General features: G+C 52.7%; 1 protein-coding gene and 1 pseudogene across 1 annotated transcript; both read left to right on the plus strand.

Annotated features, from left to right (window-relative positions):
* Positions 1-92: 92 nt before the first annotated feature.
* Positions 93-7,946, plus strand: LOC132346504 (craniofacial development protein 2-like; annotated as a pseudogene).
* Positions 7,947-11,103: 3,157 nt separating this feature from the next.
* DOLPP1 (dolichyldiphosphatase 1) lies at positions 11,104-20,459 on the plus strand. Its single transcript, NM_001192041.1, has 8 exons — positions 11,104-11,205; positions 15,090-15,190; positions 15,399-15,483; positions 15,574-15,673; positions 15,901-15,999; positions 16,523-16,651; positions 17,150-17,239; positions 18,997-20,459. Exons 1-8 carry the CDS (start codon positions 11,130-11,132, stop codon positions 19,031-19,033), a joined length of 717 nt encoding a protein of 238 aa, NP_001178970.1. The 5' UTR covers positions 11,104-11,129; the 3' UTR covers positions 19,034-20,459.
* Positions 20,460-21,521: the final 1,062 nt, after the last annotated feature.

A 21,521-nucleotide genomic window follows, 5' to 3' on the forward strand; every position in this document is an offset into this window, starting at 1 on the left:
CAGCGTCGCCGTGCATGTGTGGCCATTGCTTCCTGGGGGGCCTGCTCTTTGGGATGCGGGTCCGGGGAGGCTCCAGGAGGGCAGAGGAGGCCTGGCAAGGCCATTTGGCCCTTGGCAGGGAGGGGCCAGTGCAATGCCACAGATGTGGGTGGGCAGCCTGGGTGTGAGTCCCGCTCTGGCAGCATCTAGGTAAGACCGCTGGTCTCAGCCTCGGAGGCCCTGTCTCTAAGTTACGGCCGTTGGACCTGGCAGGGACTGCAGACCCAGCCCCTCGGTCACTGTAAATCTGAAGTTCTCGGGTAGCCGGACATTCGCATTGATTATTTCAAAAGTACAGTAGTTCCCTCTTTTGGGCAGGGGACACATTCTAAGACCGCGGTGGATGTCTGAAACCATGGATAATACTGAATCCCATATATACTGTTTCTTCCTATGTACGTACCTATATTATATGTTATGTCATTAACTCAGTCATGTCCAACCCTTTGTGACCCATAGACTGTAGCCTGGGAGGCTCCTCTGTCCATGGGCTTTTCCAGGCAAGAATACTAGAGTGGGTGGCCATTTCCCCCTCCAACTTTTGTGCTTGGGGACCACTATTTAGTAAAACAGAGTGGCTCAAACACAAGCACTGTGATGCTGTGACAGTCATTCTGATAATGCAGAGGGCTGTTAAGTGACTAAAAGGCAGGTAGGGTAGACAGCATGGGTGCGCCAGACGGAAGGATGATTCGCATCCAGATGGCAACGGAGCAGGATGGCTCGAGATAGCACGAGATATTATCACACTGCACGGAACGGTGTGCATTTTAAAACTTATGAATTATTTATTTCTGGAATTTTCCATGTAATATTTTCAGACTGTGGTTGACTGAGGGTAAGTGCAGTCTTGGAAAGCAAAACTGGATAAGCTGGGACCACTGTACTTGAAAGCTTTTCTGTATTTTTTGAAAATTTTAAGTGTACAGAAATTAAAAAACATATAAAGCACACCCATAAATCCACACTTCGAGTCAGTAATTAACATCTTTCCAGAGTTGTTTCGTGCATACAGTCCTTTTAGAAAATATTTTGGAGTAAGTTTTAGGCTTGTGCTTCCTCCCTAAACTACTTGAAAAGATTTATCTTAAAATAAGGTAGTTCTCTGGCATAATCACAATACAAACATCACACCTTAAAAATGAGCACTAGCTCTCTAATACCTGTTAGGATTCTGAAAAGCTTTTCCTGATTAACTGGACACAGACCCCAGTTCAACCTAAAAAGAGGGTAAGTATTTGATTGTTCCCCTCTACTGATTCCATACTCAAGCAGATGTAATTATTAATACCCTCAATGCTGGCAAATAAGTGTTTAAACAGCTTTATTAAGGTATGATTTGTATACCATAGAATGCACTGGCTTTAAATGGTTGTTTTTAGTAACTTGAGTAACTTTACAGAGGTGTCAAACTATTACCAAAATGCTGCTGGTCCTAAGGCACTGGGTTTGAGGCTGGCTTGTTACACAACAGTAGGTAACAGATTCCAGCCCCTCTGTTTGTCTCCCTGTTTGTTTGTTTGTTTAATATTTGTTTATTTGGCTGCACCGGGTCTTAGTTGTGGCAGGCGAGATCTTTAGTTGCGGCATGTGAACTCTTAGTTGCGGCATGTGGGATCCAGTTCCCTGACCAGGGATGGAATCTGGGCCACCTGCATTGGGAGCACAGTCTTAGCTGCTGGACCAGCGGGGAAGTCCCCATCCCCCGACTGATGAAAGGGGAAATTGAGAGGGGAGGACGACTGCCCCCCTGCATACAGGCAAGATGGCAGCAGCCCAGGACGGACACCCATGTCTCCTGAACCCGTTAGGCTTCTGCTGCATCACCCATGAGATTGATTCCCGTGCAGTGTGAGCGGGATGTGGAAGATAAAATCTTGTAGCATTGTCTGGGCCCAACTTATGGTTCACATCGACTGCTCGGTAAAAGCGGGTTCAATTACAATATAAATGGCTCTCAGGGCAGGCACACAAATGGGACAGGACAGTTGAAGAAGGCTCACTTGTTCGCCGGAGAAGGCAGTGGCACCCCACTCCAGTACTCTTGCCTGGAAAATCCCACGGATGGAGGAGCCCGGTAGGGTACAGTCCATGGGGTCACTAAGAGTCGGACACGACTGAGCGACTTCACTTTCACTTTTCACTTTCATTCATTGGAGAAGGAAATGGCAACCCACTCCAGTTGTTCTTGACTGGAGAATCCCAGGGACGGGGGAGCCTGGTGGGCTCCCATCATGGGGTTGCACAGAGTTGGATATGACTGACGCGACTTAGCAGCAGCAGCAGCAGTATTTGTTCGCAAAGTATTCACTGGGTGCCTACTGTGTGCCAAGCACAGCTCTAGGTGTCACCTGGGCAGCGGTGGAGGCACTGGAGCCGGCTTGCACCCCATCTGCTAGCGAGAGCTGACTGCTCATCTTGTCCCAACTCCTGGTCTGGTGCCATCACAGCAGTGGCCACAGGAGAGAGTGTTTACATGGAAATCAGCACATGCTGCAAACCAGGGGAGCTTGTGGGTTTCCTTGGTGGCTCAGTAGTAAAGAATCTGCCTGCAATACAGGAGACCCAAGTTCAATCCCTGAGTTGGGAAGATCCCCTGGAGAAGGGAATGGCTGCCCCCTCCAGTATTCTGGCCTGGAGAATCCCTGGACTGTATAGTCCATGGGGTCACAGAGAGTCAGACACAACTGAGCGACTTTAACTTTTTTGAAAAACATGTTTGAATTGACAGTTTTACTTATTTTTTAAAAATATTTATTTATTTATACAGCTGTGCCAGGTCTTAGTTGCAGCATGCAGGATCTTTAGTTGTGGCATGAGTGACTCTTGGTTGCTGCATGTGCGATCTAGTTCCCTAACCAGGGATCCTTGCATTGGGAGTGCACCGTCTTAGCCACTGGACCATCAGGGGAAGTCCCAGACAATGTGTCTTGAGGACTTGCCTCCATGGTGTCTGGAATGCCAGGCTCTGACTTGTAGAAGCCTCTAATGCACAATGAGTGGCTCCTCTCAAAGGTTTTGAAGCCAAAACTGTCACTTCTACTTTGAGTCCATTTGTCTTTCTTCTTTGCATCTTAAGGATTGAGGAGTCTCACAGCCTCCACAGGAATAACAGTTTCTCCAAGCCATCGCCATTCTTATGCTTTATCCTTCTCTCTTCACCCCTGATGCTGAGACATGGTCTGGCAACCACCTAGGAGCTCAAACAGTCCTTTAAATGCATGAATGAACTTCTAATCTAGAGGATGGCAGCTGACGCATTTCAGAGAAACAGGCCTGGAGAGGGTAAGAGTTTTTTCTTAGGGACTTTGAGCGCATGCCAGGGTGGCTAGGGTGTGGTGCACAGGGTTAGACTTTGCGCCTCTAATCCGGGGGCTGTCCTGTCGGTAAACTCCCTTCTAGAGGAGAGGCCAAAGTGAAAGCCCAGCTCTGCTCGGGATTGCTGGGGCTGGTCTGAGGATTCCTGTGGGCCGTGGGAGGAGGCAGTCTGCAGTTCGGTTGACAGGATGCAAGGTGGTTCAAAACCTGGGCCTGCCCATCCAGCGGAACAGGATTGAAATCCTGGCTCTGTGACACATTAGCCAAGTGACCTGGCAAGTGGTGGGACACTCAGAGCCTTACTGTCCTCAGCTATAAACTGAGCATAATGAAGAGTTGCCTCGCAGGCTGCAGTGGAGGTTAACACCAGTGACTAAGGACGGAGAACCTCCCAGGATTCTCAGAGATACCAGGGGCATCAGTGGTCCACCTCTCAGCTCAGGGAGGAGGCGGGTGGCTCCTGCAGCCTCCCAGGGCTCCCCTCACAGCATTCATGCCTGTACCATCCAGCTCCTCGTCCACACAGCGGGTCTGACCTGTCATCTCTGCCATCTCATGGGACCCTGCCCTGGCTCCTAGGCACATCTCCATTGGAAAAGCATCCCTTGGTACACCAAAGATCTGCAGGAAGCTGTTCCTAGAAACACCGTTCCTAACCTCCTAGATCTGGAAACACCCCAAAGTCCAGCAAGACTCAAATGGAAAGTCAACCATGGTGCATTCACAACGTGGAGCTCTACACAGCGAGTGTGAGTGAACTACAGCCAGAGGTTTCATCACGGATCTCATAAACAATGCTGGTGAAAGGAGCCACGCCCCCAAAACACACACTGTAGGAGTCAGCTTACAGAAAGTACCCAAAGCGGACCGACCTAATGTATGGGGCTGGCAGTGCGGTTGGTGGTCACCCTGGGGTGACTAGATGGAGTGCCAGGAGCTCCTGGAGCTCTGGTAACACAGGTGTACATAGTTTGTGAAACGTCATCAAGCTACACACATTCAATTTCTGGGTTTTCCTGTATGAAAGGTATGCTTTTTGCTTTTTTTTCTCCTAAGGCAAAACCAAACCAAACAACAGTCATCTTTCAAGGACCCCTCTGTGGTCACCAAGAGTGGTCCTCAACATTTTGGGAGGCCAGGCCCCTGCCAGGTCCCTCTCTGCCTGCCCCTCACCTCTCCCTTGCCCATTTCATTGTGCTGTTCCCTCCACCAGGAAAGCCTCACCCCAGCTAACTGCCTCTCATTATATAGTTCCTCACCCTGGCCACTTCCTCCTCAACACTCTCTCTGAGGTGAGAAGATCCTGGCTTTAAGGGACTTGGCTTCTCCCCACTGAAATGCCTTCTAACCAGGGAGGGGCAAAGCAGCCAGACGGGGCAGCCCAGTCCCAGGGAACTGTTCTGGGAAACTCACAGCTCACACCTCCTGCCTCTCAGAAGCTAACAGAGGCAGTGCCTGAGGCAGCTGAGGGCAGGTGGCAGGGAAGTGGGGCCCGCTGACCCAGACAAGCCCAGGCTGGGCCGGATGGGGCGCTGAGTCCAGCTGAGGAGTCCCGGGGGACCTCCTGGCTCGCTGATGGGTTCCGGAGTCACCATCATCCCCCTAGTCTTTCCAGCCCCGTCCATGGTGTGGACTCGAGCTGTCTGGCTAGTTCTCAGAGCAAGCCACTCTGGTCAGGGAGCCACTCTGCTGTATTCTCACCTCTCCTGACAAGCAATAAGGCTGTCTATCAGGCACGTCTTCTAGCATCGGCCTGGGCCAGGCTCCAATACATAACAAGCCCTGACTTCACGTTGCCCAGGTCTTTGCCAACTACGGGCGCAACCAGTTACATCAGAATCCCGGGGAACAAGAATGTAGACTCTAAGGTTGTAACCCAGATCTAGTGGATCAATCCAGGCGCCATTTTCTTTTTTTTCCCCCCAGATCAGTTTTATTGGTCAGTTTTTCTTTAAGTTATGTAGTCACAGTTTCCTGCTTCATATATCTTATATATATTTTTTTCTTTCTTGTTTTTAAATTATCAAAGTATGATAACAAATTTACAGGAGACTTGGGAAATACACAACAAAGTTACATATAGTTCCACTATATATTACAATTATTTTTAAGTAGATTAAGATTTTTAGTTGGAGTTTCAGTATCACACTGTCAAAAAATAATAGAATGAATAGACAGAAAAGTAGAAGGCTACAGTAAGCCTGAAAAGCACTATCAACCAAATCAACATAATTAAGAGTTATACTATTTTCACACACCAGCAGGATACAAGTTCTATTCAAGTTCCCATGACTATACATCAGGAGACACAGGGACATAAAACAAGGTGCAAAAATTTCATGGTGTAAAGGTATTGAAATCATACAGAGTCTAACATTACTGTGGAATTATGTTAGAAATCAATATCAAAAGATATTTGAAAATAACTCATATTTTCAAGTGCAATGGGACATTTACCGAGATCTTTGACTTACCCACTTAAAGCCTCAATAAAGTTAAAGGACTGAAAAAACATAGAGGGTGACTGCAGAGAAGAAAGCATTTAAATGAGAAATTAATACCAAAATGATGGGCTTCCCAGGTGGCTCAGTGGGTAAAGAATCTGTCTTTAATACAGGAGACACAGGAGACATGGGTTTGATCCCTGGGTGGGAAAGATCCCCTAGAGGAGGGCATGACCACCCATTCCAGTATTCCTGGCTTGAGGAGCTCATAGTGCAGGCAGCTGCGATGGCGCACAAGTGTGGCCGAGAGGAGCTACCCCACGTCTGAGGTCAGGGGGTGTCGGCCAGGAGGAGCTCCCCATGTCCGAGGTCAGGGGCGGCAGCCGGGAGGAGCTACCCCGTGTCTGAGGTCAGGGGCGGCGGCCAGGAGGAGCTACCCCATGTCCAAGAAGCGGTGGCTGCGCGGGCGCAGGAGGGCCTAGAGTAGCTACTCTACGTTCAAGGTCAGGAGGGGTGGCCGTGAGGAGATACCCCTTGTCCAAGGTAAGGAGCAGCAGCTGCGCTTTGCTGGAGCAGCTGTGAAGAGATACCCCACGTCCAAGGTAAGAGAAACCCAAGTAAGATGGTAGGTGTTGCAAGAGGGCATCAGAGGGCAGACACACTGAAACCATAATCACAGAAAACTAGTCAATCTGATCACAAGGACCACAGCCTTGTCTAATTCAATGAAACTAAGCCATGCCCTGTGGGGTCACCCAAGACGGGTGGGTCATGGTGGAGAGGTCTGACAGAATGTGGTCCACTGGAGAAGGGAATGGCAAACCACTTCAGTATCCTTGTCTTGAGAACCCCATGAACAGTATGAAAAGGCAAAATGATAGGATACTGAAAGAGGGACTCCCCAGGTCAGTAGGGGCCCAATATGCTACTGGAGATCAGTGGAGAAATAACTCCAGAAAGAAGGAAGGGATGGAGCCAAAGCAAAAACAATACCCAGTTGTGGATGTGACTGGTGATAGAAGCAAGGTCTGATGCTCTAAAAAGCAATATTGCATAGGAACCTGGAATGTTAGGTCCATGAATCAAGGCAAATTGGAAGTGGTCAAACAGGAGATGGCAAGAGTGAATGTTGACATTCCAGGAATCAGCGAACTAAAATGGACTGGAATGGGTGAATTTAACTCTGATGACCATTATATCTACTACTGCGGGCAGGAATCCCTCAGAAGAAATGGAGTAGCCATCATGGTCAACAAGAGTCCGAAATGCAGTACTTGGATGCAATCTCAAAAACGACAGAATGATCTCTGTTCGTTTCCAAGGCAAACCATTCAATATCACAGTAATCCAAGTCTATGCCCCAACCAGTAATGCTGAAGAAGCTGAAGTTGAACGATTCTATGAAGACCTACAAGACCTTTTAGAACTAACACCCAAAAAAGATGTCCTTTTCATTACAGGGGACTGGAATGCAAAAGTAGGAAGACAAGAAACACCTGGAATAACAGGCAAATTTGGCCTTGGAATACGGAATGAAACAGGGCAAAGACTGATAGAGTTTTTGCCAAGAGAACACACTGGTCATAGCAAACACCCTCTTCCAACAACACAAGAGAAGACTCTACACATGGACATCACCAGATGGTCAACACTGAAATCAGATTGATTATATTCTTTTCAGCCAAAGATGGAGAAGCTCTATACAGGCAGCAAAAATAAGACTGGGAGCTGACTGTGGCTCAGATCTTGAGCTTCTTATTGCCAAATTCAGACTTAAATTGAAGAAAGTAGGGAAAACCACTAGACCATTCAGGTATGACCTGGATCAAATCCCTTATTATACAGTGGAAGTGAGAATTATATTTAAGTGACTAGATCTGATAGATAGAGTGCCTGATGAACTATGGACTGAGGTTCATGACATTGTATAGGAGACAGGGATCAAGACCATCCCCATGGAAAAGAAATGCAAAACAGTAAAATGGCTGTCTGGGGAGGCCTTACAAATAGCTGTGAAAAGAAGAGAAGCGAAAAGCAAAGGAGAAAAGGAAAGATATAAGCATCTGAATGCAGAGTTCCAAGAATAGCAAAAAGAGATAAGAAAGCCTTCCTCAGCGATCAATGCAAAGAAATAGAGGAAAACAACAGAATGGGAAAGACTAGAGATCTCTTCAAGAAAATTAGAGATACCAAGGGAACATTTCATGCAAAGATGGGCTCGATAAAGGACAGAAATGGTATGGACCCAACAGAAGCAGAAGATATTAAGAAGAGGTGGCAGGAATACACAGAAGAATTGTACAAAAAAGATCTTCACGACCAATATAATCATGATGGTATGATCACTTACCTAGAGCCAGACATCCTGGAATGTGAAGTAAAGTGGGCCTTAGAAAGCATCACTATGAACAAAGCTAGTGGAGGTGATGGAATTCCAGTTGAGCTATTTCAAATCCTGGAAGATGATGCTGTGAAAGTGCTGCACTCAATATGCCAGCACATTTGGAAAACTCAGCAGTGGCCACAGGACTGGAAAAGGTCAGTTTTCATTCCAATCCCAAAGAAAGGCAATGCCAAAGAATGCTCAAACTACTGCACAATTGCACTCATCTCACACGCTAGTAAAGTAATGCTCAAAATTCTCCAAGCCAGGCTTCAGCAATACGTGAACCATGAACTAACAGATGTTCAAGCTGGTTTTAGAAAAGGCAGAGGAACCAGAGATCAAATTGCCAACATCCGCTGGATCATGGAAAAAGCAAGAAAGTTCCAGAAAAATATATATTTCTGCTTTATTGACTATGCCAAAGCCTTTGACTGTGTGGATCACAATCAACTGTGGAAAATTCTGAAAGAGATGGGAATACCAGACCACCTGACCTGCCTCTTGAGAAACCTATATGCAGGTCAGGAAGCAACAGTTAGAACTGGACATGGAACAACAGACTGGTTCCAAATAGGAAAAGGAGTACGTCAAGGCTGTATATTGTCACCCTGCTTATTTAACTTATATGCAGAGTACATCATGAGAAATGTTGGGCTAGAAGAAACACAAGCTGGAATCAAGATTGCTGGGAGAAATATCAATAACCTCAGATATGCAGATGACACCACCCTTATGGCTGAAAGTGAAGAGGAACTAAAAAGCCTCTTGATGAAAGTGAAAGAGGAGAGTGAAAAAGTTGGCTTAAAGCTCAACATTCAGAAAATGAAGATCATGGCATCTGGTCCCATCACTTCATGGGAAATAGATGGGGAAACAGTGTCAGACTTTATTTTTTGGGGCTCCAAAATCACTGCAGATGGTGACTGCAGCCATGAAATTAAAAGATGCTTACTCCTTGGAAGAAAAGTTACGTCCAACCTAGATAGCATATTGAAAAGCAGAGACATTACTTTGCCAACAAAGGTCCATCTAGTCAAGGCTATGGTTTTTCCTGTGGTCATGTATGCATGTGAGAGTTGGACTGTGAAGAAAGCTGAGTGCCGAAGAATTGATGGTTTTGAACTGTGGTGTTGGAGAAGACTCTTGAGAGTCCCTTGGACTGCAAGGAGATCCAACCAGTCCATTCTAAAGGAGATCAGTCCTTGGTGTTCTTTGGAAGGAGTGATACTAAAGCTGAAACTCCAGTACTTTGGCCAGCTCATGGGAAGAGTTGACTCATTGGAAAAGACTCTGATGCTGGGAGGGATTAGGGGCAGGAGGAAGAGAGGACGACAGAGGATGAGATGGCTGGATGGCATCACTGACTCGATGGACGTGAGTCTGAGTGAACTCTGGGAGATGGTGATGGAAGGGAGGCCTGGCGTGCTGCGATTCATGGGGTCGCAGAGTCGGACACGACTGAGCGACTGATCTGAATACCAAAATGAGAAATTAATACCAAAGATACCTTAAACCCCGTGTATCTGGAAATTAAATGTCCACTTTTAAATGATGGGTGTATCTAAGAAGCCATAACAAGGAACATTAGAAAATATTTGTAGCAGAATAAAAGTTTTGAAAAGAAAATTGATCAGAATTTGTTGCATGCAGCTGAAGTTGCTCAAGCAGGCCCTATTTTCTACAAGCTGATCTTGGCAGCTGCATGAATTCAGAGAACCATTGTTTACTGGGAAAGACAGACAAGGAGTCAGTTACAGTCCAGTGGTGGTCAGTGCTGGGGTAGGAGAGGAGATGCAACGGTGGGAGCCCAGTGAAAGCCCCTTTCCTGGCCATGGAAACCTCTAAGTGAGATTAGACACTTGAGCCAGACTTGGCCAGGCAGAGGAGGGCAGAAGAAGTGATGCATTCCAGGCAGACAGAACAGCATGTTCAAAGGATAGTAGACAAGAGGAGCCGGGCACCTTACCTGGACTGTAAGCACTGCAATCTAGTCGGAGAGATAGTGAGGGTAGGAGAGGGAGAGGTGGGCGGTAAGCCCTGGTTAATTCACGCAACGCCATGTTGGACGCTGAGAGGAATATTTTGGGAAAACTGAGGTATAGGTGTTTGCTTCCAAGATGCCTCATTAAGCAGCATAAATGTGACTGAATCAGTGTTAACCGAATGCAATGAGGAACGGAGTCTCTTAATTTCAATTACGCATCGATTCAGCATTAGTTAAGCTTCTGTCCCATAAAGCACCTTGGGGAGCTGATTTGTGCATCCCGCCCAGGGATTTCCCTCCCCCACCCTGCCTCCCACCTTTAATAGAAAGGTCGTCCGTCTTTTGTGATCTGTCCTGTTGCCGGTCATTAAAAAGGGCAAAGGAAAATAAATTTCCCTTGAGTCTCTGGCCTCAGTTTACTCTTATAACTAAGAGTAGATGAATTCAGACCCCAACGTGACGAGGTTGCCTCCCCTTTTCGAGCACGCGCTCTGACGGGAGCCCAGGCACATGCAGACCCCGGGCGGGATCAAAGTACTGAGGCAGACTTCACTCCGCGAAGGTCCCCCAAAACCAAAGCTCCCACCAAAAATTCAACACGCCCCCCAAGCTAGAGGCTGATTGGCCCGCCCTGCCCACACGGCGAGCCGGTCTCACCTTCTGATTGGCTGTTCTGCCCCCTGTTGTTCGTCGAAACCCTCCTCTTCTCTGATTGGTCAGGCACTTACCTGCGCTCGCCCCGGATTGGGCGCTGGCTGGGACGGCTAAAAGGCTCCTAGGGGCCCTGCCTTCTGATTCGCCGTACGGGCCAGCCCCACGGCCTGCACTCTGAATGGCTGCGCCGCTACCTGTATCGGTCTCCGATTGGGTGAGCGGAGCCTCTCCGGCGTGATAGGTCAGGACCACCGCCCCCCTGGCTCCCCATTGGCTACTGGGCGAAGCCCGGTCTCCGGGTAAGATGGCAGCGGACGGACAGTGCTCGCTCCCCGCTTCATGGCGGCCGGTGACCCTCACCCACGTCGAATATCCTGCAGGTAAAAGGCAACCCCGGCTCCGAGGACGACTTCCCGAGGCCGGCCTGTCAGTGCCTGGTGCTCTGTCAGGCGCAAGCCCGCGGAGGGGGCGCCGGGGCACCCGGGTGGGAACTGTCAAATAGTGAGCCTTGGAGGGGTTCGGCCGGCGCGCGCGCCGCGCAGGCGCAGTGGTGTGGCGATGAGCTGGGCAAAATTGTGAGCGTCTCTCGCGCACTCTACGGCTGCGCGTCCGGGGAGCTCCCCTGGGTCCTGGGGCGCCGGTGGGCTGTCATGGGGCGGTGGTCTGGGTGAGGTAGGAAAGGATAACTGGCCTGGACCAGGGCCTTTCTTCTCTGCCCTTCTCGGAGCCGGAGAGACTGGACTTTCTCCCCGGCGCGTAGGGAGTGCCTGCTTTCTGCAAACAGTGCTATTGGGCAGCCGTAAGAAAGAGCTCTCCATTGCTGGGAGCGTGCAAATCGAGGCCAGGCAGCTCTTCGTTGTTGGAGTACTTCTGATGCCACGCCCTGGGCAGGGCACTGCTCCACAACTCAGGGGACCTGGTGGGGGTGGGGGCAGACAACCTCTGGAGCTTCCCATTGGACCCAGCTGTAGAAGCTCAGGGCTTTCTACCTGGCAGGTCTTGGAGTGACCTGTTCCGGAGGCGGTTTAGAGCTTGGGCCTTGGGGTCAGAGTTCAAGCCGTGGTCTCGTGCAAGTGACTTCACCCCTCTGTGCCTTTTCAAAGTGGAACTGATCACAGTGCCTCCCTTCTAGTGGTGGTGCGAGAATCAGAAACAGGAGGTATGAGAAATGCTGAGTGCAGTGCCTGGCATAGAGTAAACATTCAAGAAATAACTGCAATGAACGTGATCCCGCCTTCCCAGGACCCTCTCAAGCCCACGCCTCCATCTCTGTGTAGGATGGTTGGGTGTAGGGTGAGGCTGGCAGGGGGAGGGGGGGCGTCCTCTCAGTGAGCCCTGGTGGCCCCAGGAAGGGCCTGCTCGTGCAGAGACGTGAGAACGTAGCCCTGCTGAGGGCTCCAGGGCTGGATGCCAGGGAACTTTGACCCTAGGTGTTCTGGGTTCTAGTGGGGTGTGGGGCGGCCCTACTATTGCTCTAGCTTGCCATCTGCCTGCCTGCCCACCGTTCACCCGTCATTCATTCAGCTGGTGTCCACTGAGCACCTCCTGAATGTCAGGCACTGGGCTTGCTCTGTGTTTTGGATGGTGAACAGATGGATATGTACCTGAACTCCTGGACTGGTGGGGGGGGAGGCGACAATAAAACCCACTATACAGGAGGGAAACTGTGGCCTGGAAAAGGGAAGAGTCTTACCTTAAGGTCTCAGCATCTTCATGATTTCCTCTCCCTGGGCAGGGAGTAGCTTTTCTGGGTGCTCACAGTGAAAGGAAGGAACCTGGCAGATGTGAGCAGCATGACTCAGGCTGTGATGAAGGACCCTTTTCAGGGACCAGAGGAGGGACCTGGCTGAGCCTGAGGGCCTCTTCTCTGGGGGTCTTCCAGTCCCCTGCTAATTCTTTTGTGACCCCCCTGAACTTCTCCTTCACAGCCCTCATTACACTGACGCTTGTTTCCTTCCTCCGTTCATTTAAGATGATTTTGTTTTTGTTTAGTTGCTAAGTCGTGTCTGACTCTTGGCCACCCCATGGACTGTAGCCCGCCAGGCTCCTCTGTCCTTGGAATTCTCCAGACAAGAATACTGGAGTGGGTTGTCATTTCCTCCTCCAGGGGATCTTCCAACCCAGAGATTGAACCCATGTCTCCTGCATTGGCAGGCAGAATCTTTACTGTTGAACCACCACGGAAGCCCTAACATCATTTTAGAGCCTGGTTAAGTGTCGAGTGCTGTGCTGGGTTTGGGGGTCGAGTGGGGTGTAGGGATCCCACTCCTGCACTCATGGTGCCTGCTCTCTAGAGAGAGAGACAGATACTGGACAGATGTCTCCACTAATGAGTGGTGTCATAAATGACGCCCTGGTTACAGATTCTGAGAGCTCTGCAATGGCAGGAAAGTGTCGTGTTTTTTTTTTTTTGCCACTGTGGTGGGTGCTTAATTTATGTTGTGTTAACTCAGACAGCCTCCCAGGCGTGGGAAACTGTGTGCCAGAGTCCGGAAGTAGGGCAGAGCCCGGTGTATTTGGGGAACTAGAATGTAGTCCCTGGAAGTGGAGCAGAGGGTGGGAGGCAAGCAGGGCCAGGATTGCAGGGCATGATGAGCTCGGCTGAGGTGGGACTTATCCCAAGGGCAGAGAGAGCCACTGGGGGCTTCGATCGGAGAATGGTGAGGCCAGAGTCACTGAGAGTATCTGCAGCAGGTTCCAAAGGTAGTGCTTGCTGTGGGACAGGCCATGGAGGTGGCCAAAGGTTTGGGGGTGCCACCCACTTCCTGTCTGCACGACCCAGGGTTCCTGGGCACCAGGGGGATAGCTGAGAGACCCAGAGTCTCAGGGCTGGGCCACTGAGTGGATGAGGGGACAGAGCCCCGGAAGACGGAAGAGCCTCACCTCGGTGTCACTCAGCGGGCCTGGGGCAGCACTATCTGACCAGTTCTCCAAGGCCAGTTCCAAGCCTGCCCTACCCTGGGTAAGTGTGGGCAAGGCCAGGTGTGTGCCCACCTCTTCAGCCTGGAAGCGGGGCTCGGCCCTGTGTGGGTACCTCCCAGCTGCCTGTGCGAGGCCAGGCTGGTAGTGGGGCCATTTCTCGATGCTGTGTTCTCCAAACCTACAAGTGCCCTGGGTGCCAGCGACCAAGCCGGGTATCACACAGGCCTGGTCACATGAAAGCTCCCATGGGTGGGGGAGGTGGGTACTAATATCCCTGGTTCACAGGTGAAAGAGCTGCGGGTCAGGGAGGTACAGTCCTTGCCAGAGTCCGTGTAGCCACCAGTGCTGGCATGGGCACTGAGCCACACACTCTGACCCCAGAGTGGCCACGTAGCCACCCTGCCGCCAGGGGCGAGGGCAGCCTTTGGACTCGGTGTCAGCCCTGCCCTCGAGCAAGGGGGCACTGGCTCTTGTTGGCTGGCTTCAGGATCCTCACACTGCCTCCTCTCCCAGGCCTTTCTGAGGGTAGAAGGCAGCAGCCAATAGGCAGCCATTTTTTTTGCCAGTAGAGAGGCAGTGGGTAGCCGTTACTGCAACAGGCGGCTGTAGTGGGCAAAGCAGACCGGCCTTGCTCCCTGTCCGAGTCTGCAGTGTAGACCCAAGTCCATGTGCTGTCCAGAGAGTGCCAGGTTCCCCTGGAGGCCCAGGGCTTGGCTGGGGCCATCTCAGCACAGTGCTGTGTTCCAGAGGCATCCATGTGCCTGCTGGGCTGTCTCCTGGTCCAGAGTCCAGCCTCTGGGGCCTGACAAAGCCAGGTTCACATTCCTGCTTTGGCGAGATAATGGGTAAGTTTAGTTCAGTTCAGTCGCTCAGTCGTCTCCGACTCTTTGCAACCCCATGGACTGCAGCTCGCCAGGCCTCCCTGTCCAACTCCAACTCCTGGAGTTTACTCAAGCTCATATGTCCACTGAGTCGGTGATGCTATCCAACCATCTCCTCCTCTGGGTTTTAGTCAGATCCCGCCTCCTTCCTGCATGTGTGACTTTGGACCAGTCATGTGACTCCTTTGGGACTCAGTGGCTTCATCTGTGGAATGGGCCCAGTGACGTACCTGCTTCACACTCACAATCTGTGAATTTGAGGGCTCAGTAAACACCCTGGCACACTGTCTGTGCCCGAGGTGGTGTGGTCAGCCAGTACCCAGAGGCGCCCCCAGTCAGGCACCTGGCCCTGCCCTCTGGGGCCCTGCTGGGACCGCCTCTCTGCCCCAGGCCCGACTTGACTTGCTTGGGGCCAGGCCGCCTTCGATCCTGTCCTCACCTTGTCCTCCCTGTCTTCCCAGGTGACCTCTCTGGCCACGTCCTCGCCTACCTGAGCCTCAGCCCCGTATTTGTCATTGTTGGTTTCGTGACCCTCATTATATTCAAGCGGGAGCTGCACACGGTGAGTCCCGCTGCGCCACGGCCCCACCCCGGGGAGGAGGGGCCTCCCCATCCCATCCCAGGTGCTTAGCTTTCCCTTCCACGCCGCCACCTCTCTTGAAATGTGTGGAGCCTCCTGGCTGGTTCCAGGTTGTCCCCGGGGCTGGGAGGCTCAGTCAGAAGCCGGCAGGTTACCCAGAGGCCCCACTGACTACACGTCTTCCCGGCAGATCTCGTTCCTGGGGGGCCTGGCGCTCAACGAGGGGGTCAACTGGCTGATCAAACACGTCATCCAGGAGCCACGGCCCTGTGGAGGTAGGGCCCGGGCCTCGGGAGTCCCCCAGGTGAGCGTGTCCCGGGGAGGCCTGCGTCCCCTCACCACGCCCTGTTCTCTCTCCTCCCCAGGTCCCCACACGGCAGTGGGCACCAAGTACGGGATGCCCTCCAGTCACTCCCAGTTTATGTGGTTCTTCTCCATCTATTCCTTCCTTTTTCTGTATTTAAGGTGAGCTTCTTTCCCGCCCGGGCTCTGCCGGGGACCCAAAGTGCTGCGAGCACTTGGGATGCCCGCTGGCTGGGGCTTGGCCTCTCCTGGGGGTGGGAGGAGCTCCAGCGAAGGCAGGAGGCGCCCAGGGAGCCTGCAGATGTGGGGCCAGGGGCTGTGTGTGCAGGGGCCAGGGGCCAGGGCCCCAGGCTGTGGGCTGAGGCCGCCTGACAGGGTTGTTTTCCCAGAATGCACCAAACGAACAACGCCAGGTTCCTGGACTTGCTGTGGAGGCACGTGCTCTCGCTGGGTCTCCTCACCGTGGCCTTTCTAGTCTCCTACAGCAGGTACAGCGGGAGGTAGAGGCCCCCCATCCCCGCCCTGACTCTGCCCATTGAGGTCTGGCTGGATTCTGGGACCTCATGGTGGACCCGAGCCCTGGAGCCTATGGGCAGGACCAGGAAGGGGGCCCCCAGCCTCTAGTTTAAAAGGCCAGGGCTCCAGCTGTCCCTTGCCTCCCAATCCTTGCTCTCTGCTGTTGGTGGGACCCGTGGTCCCAGCGTCAGCCATCTGTTCCCATGTCCTGAAGCAGTCCCTCACAGACAAACTCCCAAGTTCGAGGGCTGGACGTGTCCCCGCCACGCTGTCCCTTCACCTCTATAGCATCGGGAGCCCCTGTTGGGGTGTGGCCCCTTGCCTAATTCTGGAAGCAGCTCTGAGTCCGTGTGGCCCCAGGACTCTGTCCTCTCTGGGGGTGTCTCCCGTGTGCGTGCAGGGGTCCCCAGGGGAGCTGGCACTCGGGCGTGGGGCGCAGGCCGTGCAGGCTTGTGTGCGGCCAGCTCTGTGAACTTGCCTCTGCCCTTGGCCCAGGGTCTACCTGCTGTACCATACCTGGGGGCAAGTGCTCTACGGGGCCGTCGCTGGGGGCCTGATGGCCGTCGCCTGGTTCGTCTTCACCCAGGAGGTCCTCACCCCGCTGTTCCCTAGGATAGCAGCCTGGTAACTGCCTCCCGCCTGTGTTGCTGTCCCCTGTCCCACCACCGTCCCAGACACTATGTCCTGGGCCCCCTCCTCCCAAGGGGCCGTCAGTGGGGGGACCCAGACGTGCTGACCCCAGCCTCAGTCTCCCGGGGAGGGCCCCAGTGCCCAGGCCTCTGGTGGGCGTAGGGAGCAGGGCCCGTTCACCTGGCTTCTATCTCCCCCAGGGGTTTTCTCAGTCCAGAAGCCGAGGTGCCAGCCTCTGTCCTTGCCTGGCCTCTCGGGGACTTGGAAAGCAGCGTGTGTCCTTCTGGGCTGTATGTACCTTGGGGCCATGTCCCTGCCCGAGTGTCACAGCTGTGGCCCATCTGAGTCTCTCAGTGGCCCTGGGAGCACGGGCCAGGCAAAGATTCTGATCAGCAGGGGGAGGGTGTGTTGCTGGCCCAGTGGTGGGGGGGACGTCCAGCTCAGTGACAGACCTTGATGTGGTCCTGGCTTTCTGGGTGTCTGTCTCTCCAGGCCTATCTCTGAGTTCTTCCTAATCCGAGACACGAGCCTTATTCCCAATGTCCTCTGGTTTGAATACACAGTAACCCGAGCAGAAGCCAGGTAAGTCAAGGGGACTGCAGTCACCAGGTCCTGGCTCAGTGGGGCACAGCCCTCAGGCAGCACTGGTCCTGTTTCTGGAAGGCACCCCAAGAAGCAGACCTTTGTCTAAGCACTTTTCTTATACTGCCTCACTGAGTCCTCCCCTGGACCCCATTTTACAGATGAGAAAACTGAGGCTCAGAGAGGAGTCACTTGACTGAGGATATGTAGACTGCAGGTGTGGGAGCCAGACTGGGAACCCAGGCTGTTGAGCCCAGAGCCATGCTTTTAACCTCTGTGGCCCAGAACCAGAGAGCTGGGCGGCCAAGACTCTCAGGGGGTCCTTCGGGGCTGTTCTGTCCAGACCCTTTCCTGTGGAAGGGTAAACTGAGGCACAGCGAGTTAGGGGCACCAGAGGTTGCACAGCGAGTCAGGATGGAGCTGACTTTGCTACTTTCTGACTCAGCTCTCCTTTCCATGCACTTGAAATCCTGGGTGGGGTGCCAGCTGGGGTGGGGAAGGCTTGGCTCCTTCCCAGGTTCAGAGGGGAGCTGAGGCAAGGTTGGGCTCCCATGCAAGCCTGGGAGGTTTCCTGAGGAGCCCTGGGTTCCTGGTGAGAGGAGCTATAGGGTGGGGTCCCCCAGTCGGGACATGTGTCCAGGACATCATGGTCCATATTATCCTAATGAACTTAGAGGTAAAGCCCCGTCTCCGTGAGGAAAGGGGATTTGAGGGGGTTAGAACAGGCAATCCCATTACTGGTGGGAGGCTGCAGCTGGCCCAGGCTCTCCACCTGGCTCCTGGAGCCACCCCGCCCCTCCCTGTGTTCACCGAAACTTCCACGTGCCCCTGCTCTGTGCCAGGCTGTGTGCTGGGGGCAGGCAGGGGGTGGTCACAAGGAATCAGGCGCCTACCTGTGTGACCAGTGCCTTGGTCCTGAGAGCCCACGGCAGGAAAGTGATTCGGGGGTGGGGTGGTTGGCCATGTTGGCTGGGCATGGTGGGAGAAAGCGGGACCATTGGAGTTGGGGTTTGGCAGGGAGAATGCTGTCAGCATAGGAAACAGCTTGTGTAAAGCTTCTGAGTCAGCAGATAGAGGCAGATGTGGCCAGAGCCCAGGGGAAGAAGGAGGCTGGCCAGAGGGTGAGGCTGGGACTGCATCATCCAGGACCCGTGGGTGCAGTTGGGTTTCTGCATTTCAGGTGGGACTCTTGACGAGCCCCATCCTCCTATCTGAACCTCAGCCAGGCCAGGAACAGGACTATCCCTGCTTCCCTCAGGTTCCTGAGCCCATTGTAGGCACAGCCAGACCCCCAAATCAGGTACTGAGATCCACTGGGTCAGCAGTTCCCCTCTTTGTGCTTCTATACATCCCAGAAGGAGAACTCAACTATCTTCTTGTCTGTTTCGGTTGATAATAACAGAATCCCACTTGTGAGTGGGAGCTCCCCAGACTTTGTGGAATCCAGCCAGGTCCCTCATGCCTCTGTTCTCTCATCCTGGCCTCAGCCCTGCCCCTGGCTCCTGGCTCTGCATTTGGACTCCAGAGCTGAGTACCTGGGGTGCAGGTCCAGCAGAGACACTGACCCTCCCTTTGCCCCAAGTCCCAGGTCCCTGAGCACGAGCTCCTATTGGCCTGGCTCATGCTGACCCCGGGGGCCCCTGGGAGCGGGCATTCACTCATTTTGATGGGATTGGGGGTAGGAAGGGGACAGCTGAGGGGGCGGCTCACTGAACGCCAGGAGCCACCTCATTTGAGCCCCCACCCCCATTTTGTAGGAACAGACAGCGCAAGCTGGGGACGAAGCTGCAGTGACGGGTGAGCGTGGCTGGCTCCAGCCTCCAGATCTGGCCTGCATGATGCCTTGCAGGATGGATGGAATGACAGGCAGGGACGAAGCAGAGACCTCTACAGATCCAAGTCACCGAGTGGAGCCTTTTTTTTGCTTATTTTAGTTTTGATGAACACAGTGGACCAAAGGGCTGAGCCAGCCCCTCAGCCAGGACCTTGGAGGGCCTGCTGCTGGCGGGGGAGGGGGCTCATGGCCAGAGACCCTCGCAGTGCTGCTGCCAGTCCCCGGTCGGGCAGAGAGTGCCCTTGGCATGGGCACCGGGGTGTGGGGTAGAGAAGGAGGGCTCGCACCTCTGGTCACAGGGCCAGGAAATCCAGGTGGCGTGAAAAATGCACACTATTTATTTTTGGGTTTTGTCAAAGGCAGATGGGATTTTGGAGAGGAGGCTAGCAGAGCCTGCTCTGCGGGGGCCTCCTTGCGTACTGAGGGGCCCGGGTCAGCTCCCCAGGCCCTTTTTCCTGGGCCTGAGAGGTGGCCTGCCTGGGGGCCCTGGAGGGAGCATCCCCACGCCCTTCCTGCCGCCAATGCCATTCCAGAACCTCGGTCAGTGTTTCCTGCGTGGGGCCGGGCCCAGAGAGAGCGCGCGTCTGGCGCTGCTGTCCTTGTGTCCTGCCCGCATCGACCCTGCATCACAAGGGCTTTCTCTGGTCCCCTGTCCCCAAGACAGTGGTCCCTCTCTGACAAAAAGAGCCTGCACATGTGGGTGAGCAAACCCAAGCTGTTTACAGCTCTTTCCTGTCCCGCTGTCCGGAAGCGGTTCATTTTCATCTCCAACAAACTGCAGAGGGAGTGGGAACTGGCGAGGGGAGTGAGGCGGTGGCCTGCTGTCTTGTCCCCCCACCATCCCCCCAGCCTGCCCTCTGTGTGCTCTGAGCATTCCTTGTCCTTCCCACCCTCTCGGAGAGGCTTGGAACCTGCTTGGGTCGCCCTGGCCTGTGTCAGGGGTGTGATTCGCAGATCCCCAGGGCCCAGCTCAGAGGCCAGCTCCTCCCAATCTTGATGTCTCTTTGAAATGGAGTTGTGGAGAGGAGATGCTTCCAAACTCGGAAGCTTCTAGAGCTGAACCAGGCTGCTCAGGATCTGCGTTCCGATCCCCCTCCTCCCCCCCATCCCCGCCACCTTTTCTTTATGGAGGTTATTAACCTGCTGCTGAAGCACAATATTTTGGTGCTTTCTTTTCTCATTTGTTCAAGACAGTGTCCAAAGCCATTCCAGACACCAGGACCAGGGGCCTAATTTTGGAGAAGGTTGATCGGTCCCCACATTTTCCTTTCTTTCCCTTATTTTTTTTACTTTTTTTGCCTGAGACAAGCCAAGTGTGACGTGGTTTGACTTAAGAAAAATCAATGAAATTGTTTACTGTTTTAAAATAAAATCTTGAACTCTGGCAGCTTGAGCACGTTTACTGAGCTGATGGGAGGGGGCTGGGACACAGCTGTGGGGACATGACCCTGAAGGGCAAAGGTGTGTGGCGAAGACCAAAAAATCCTAGGGATCTCCGAGACATCTAATCCCCTCCAGCCCCCAAAGCCAGGATTGCAATGGCCTCTGCGACACTTCACACCAGGATCTGAGGTCAGCTCCCTGCCGTCGCGAATTTTTCAGCACCCCTGTCTACCTCCCTGTGTCGTCCTGTCTGGCTCTGCTCTCACTAAGCCTGGCTTTTCCTCTGTGTGACTGACAGCCCTTGAGGACGGAGGACAACCAGCATATCTGTCCTTTCTCAGCTTCTACCAGGATAAACAGCTCCACTCCTTGTTGAATTCACTACTTCTTGAGTGTGCAGACAGGTATTGGGCTTTAAAGAAATAACTGCAAACTGACCTGGGTTTTGCAGGCCTTGTAGGAGTGAAATGAACACAAGTCATTTCAAGGGTCCAGAGTGGGGGTTCTAACTCAATTCATTAAAGCTGATTCAGAAGAGCTTTACCCTTAGGGTGAAGGTGAGTCAGAAGTAATCCCATCCTCCCATGAGGTCGAAGGCTGGGTTTGGGTGCCCCACCATGGTCCACAGAACCTTGACATTTAGTTCAGGTGACCTCACTGCATGTGGGTGGCAGAAGCAAACAGATCCCTGGAGGAAGGAGCCTTCACGCTAGACTTCAGTTACAGTTTTAAGGAATTACCACGAACCAAATACAAAGATGACCAGGTGGAAAAGGAATCAGCACTGTCCTTGAGAACCAGCAGGAAACAAGTATTAGGAAGAAACCTGCACATCCGTCAGGCGCCAGAGTGATCAGATGCAGGTTGTAAGTTGTTTCACTTTTTTAAAGAAAGACAAACTTGAAAATACCTGCAGAGAATAGGAAACTATAAATGTGAACCCTGGCAGATTTTTAAATGAATACTGAAAAATACAATAAACACCAACTCCATAGGTAGGTCAATAACAGCCTACTAGACACAGTTGAAGGGAAAAACTGGAGAAGTCAGAGGAAATCCAGAATG

This window comes from Bos taurus, chromosome 11 (genome assembly GCF_002263795.3).
Source record: "Bos taurus isolate L1 Dominette 01449 registration number 42190680 breed Hereford chromosome 11, ARS-UCD2.0, whole genome shotgun sequence".
Taxonomy (NCBI): domain Eukaryota; kingdom Metazoa; phylum Chordata; class Mammalia; order Artiodactyla; family Bovidae; genus Bos; species Bos taurus.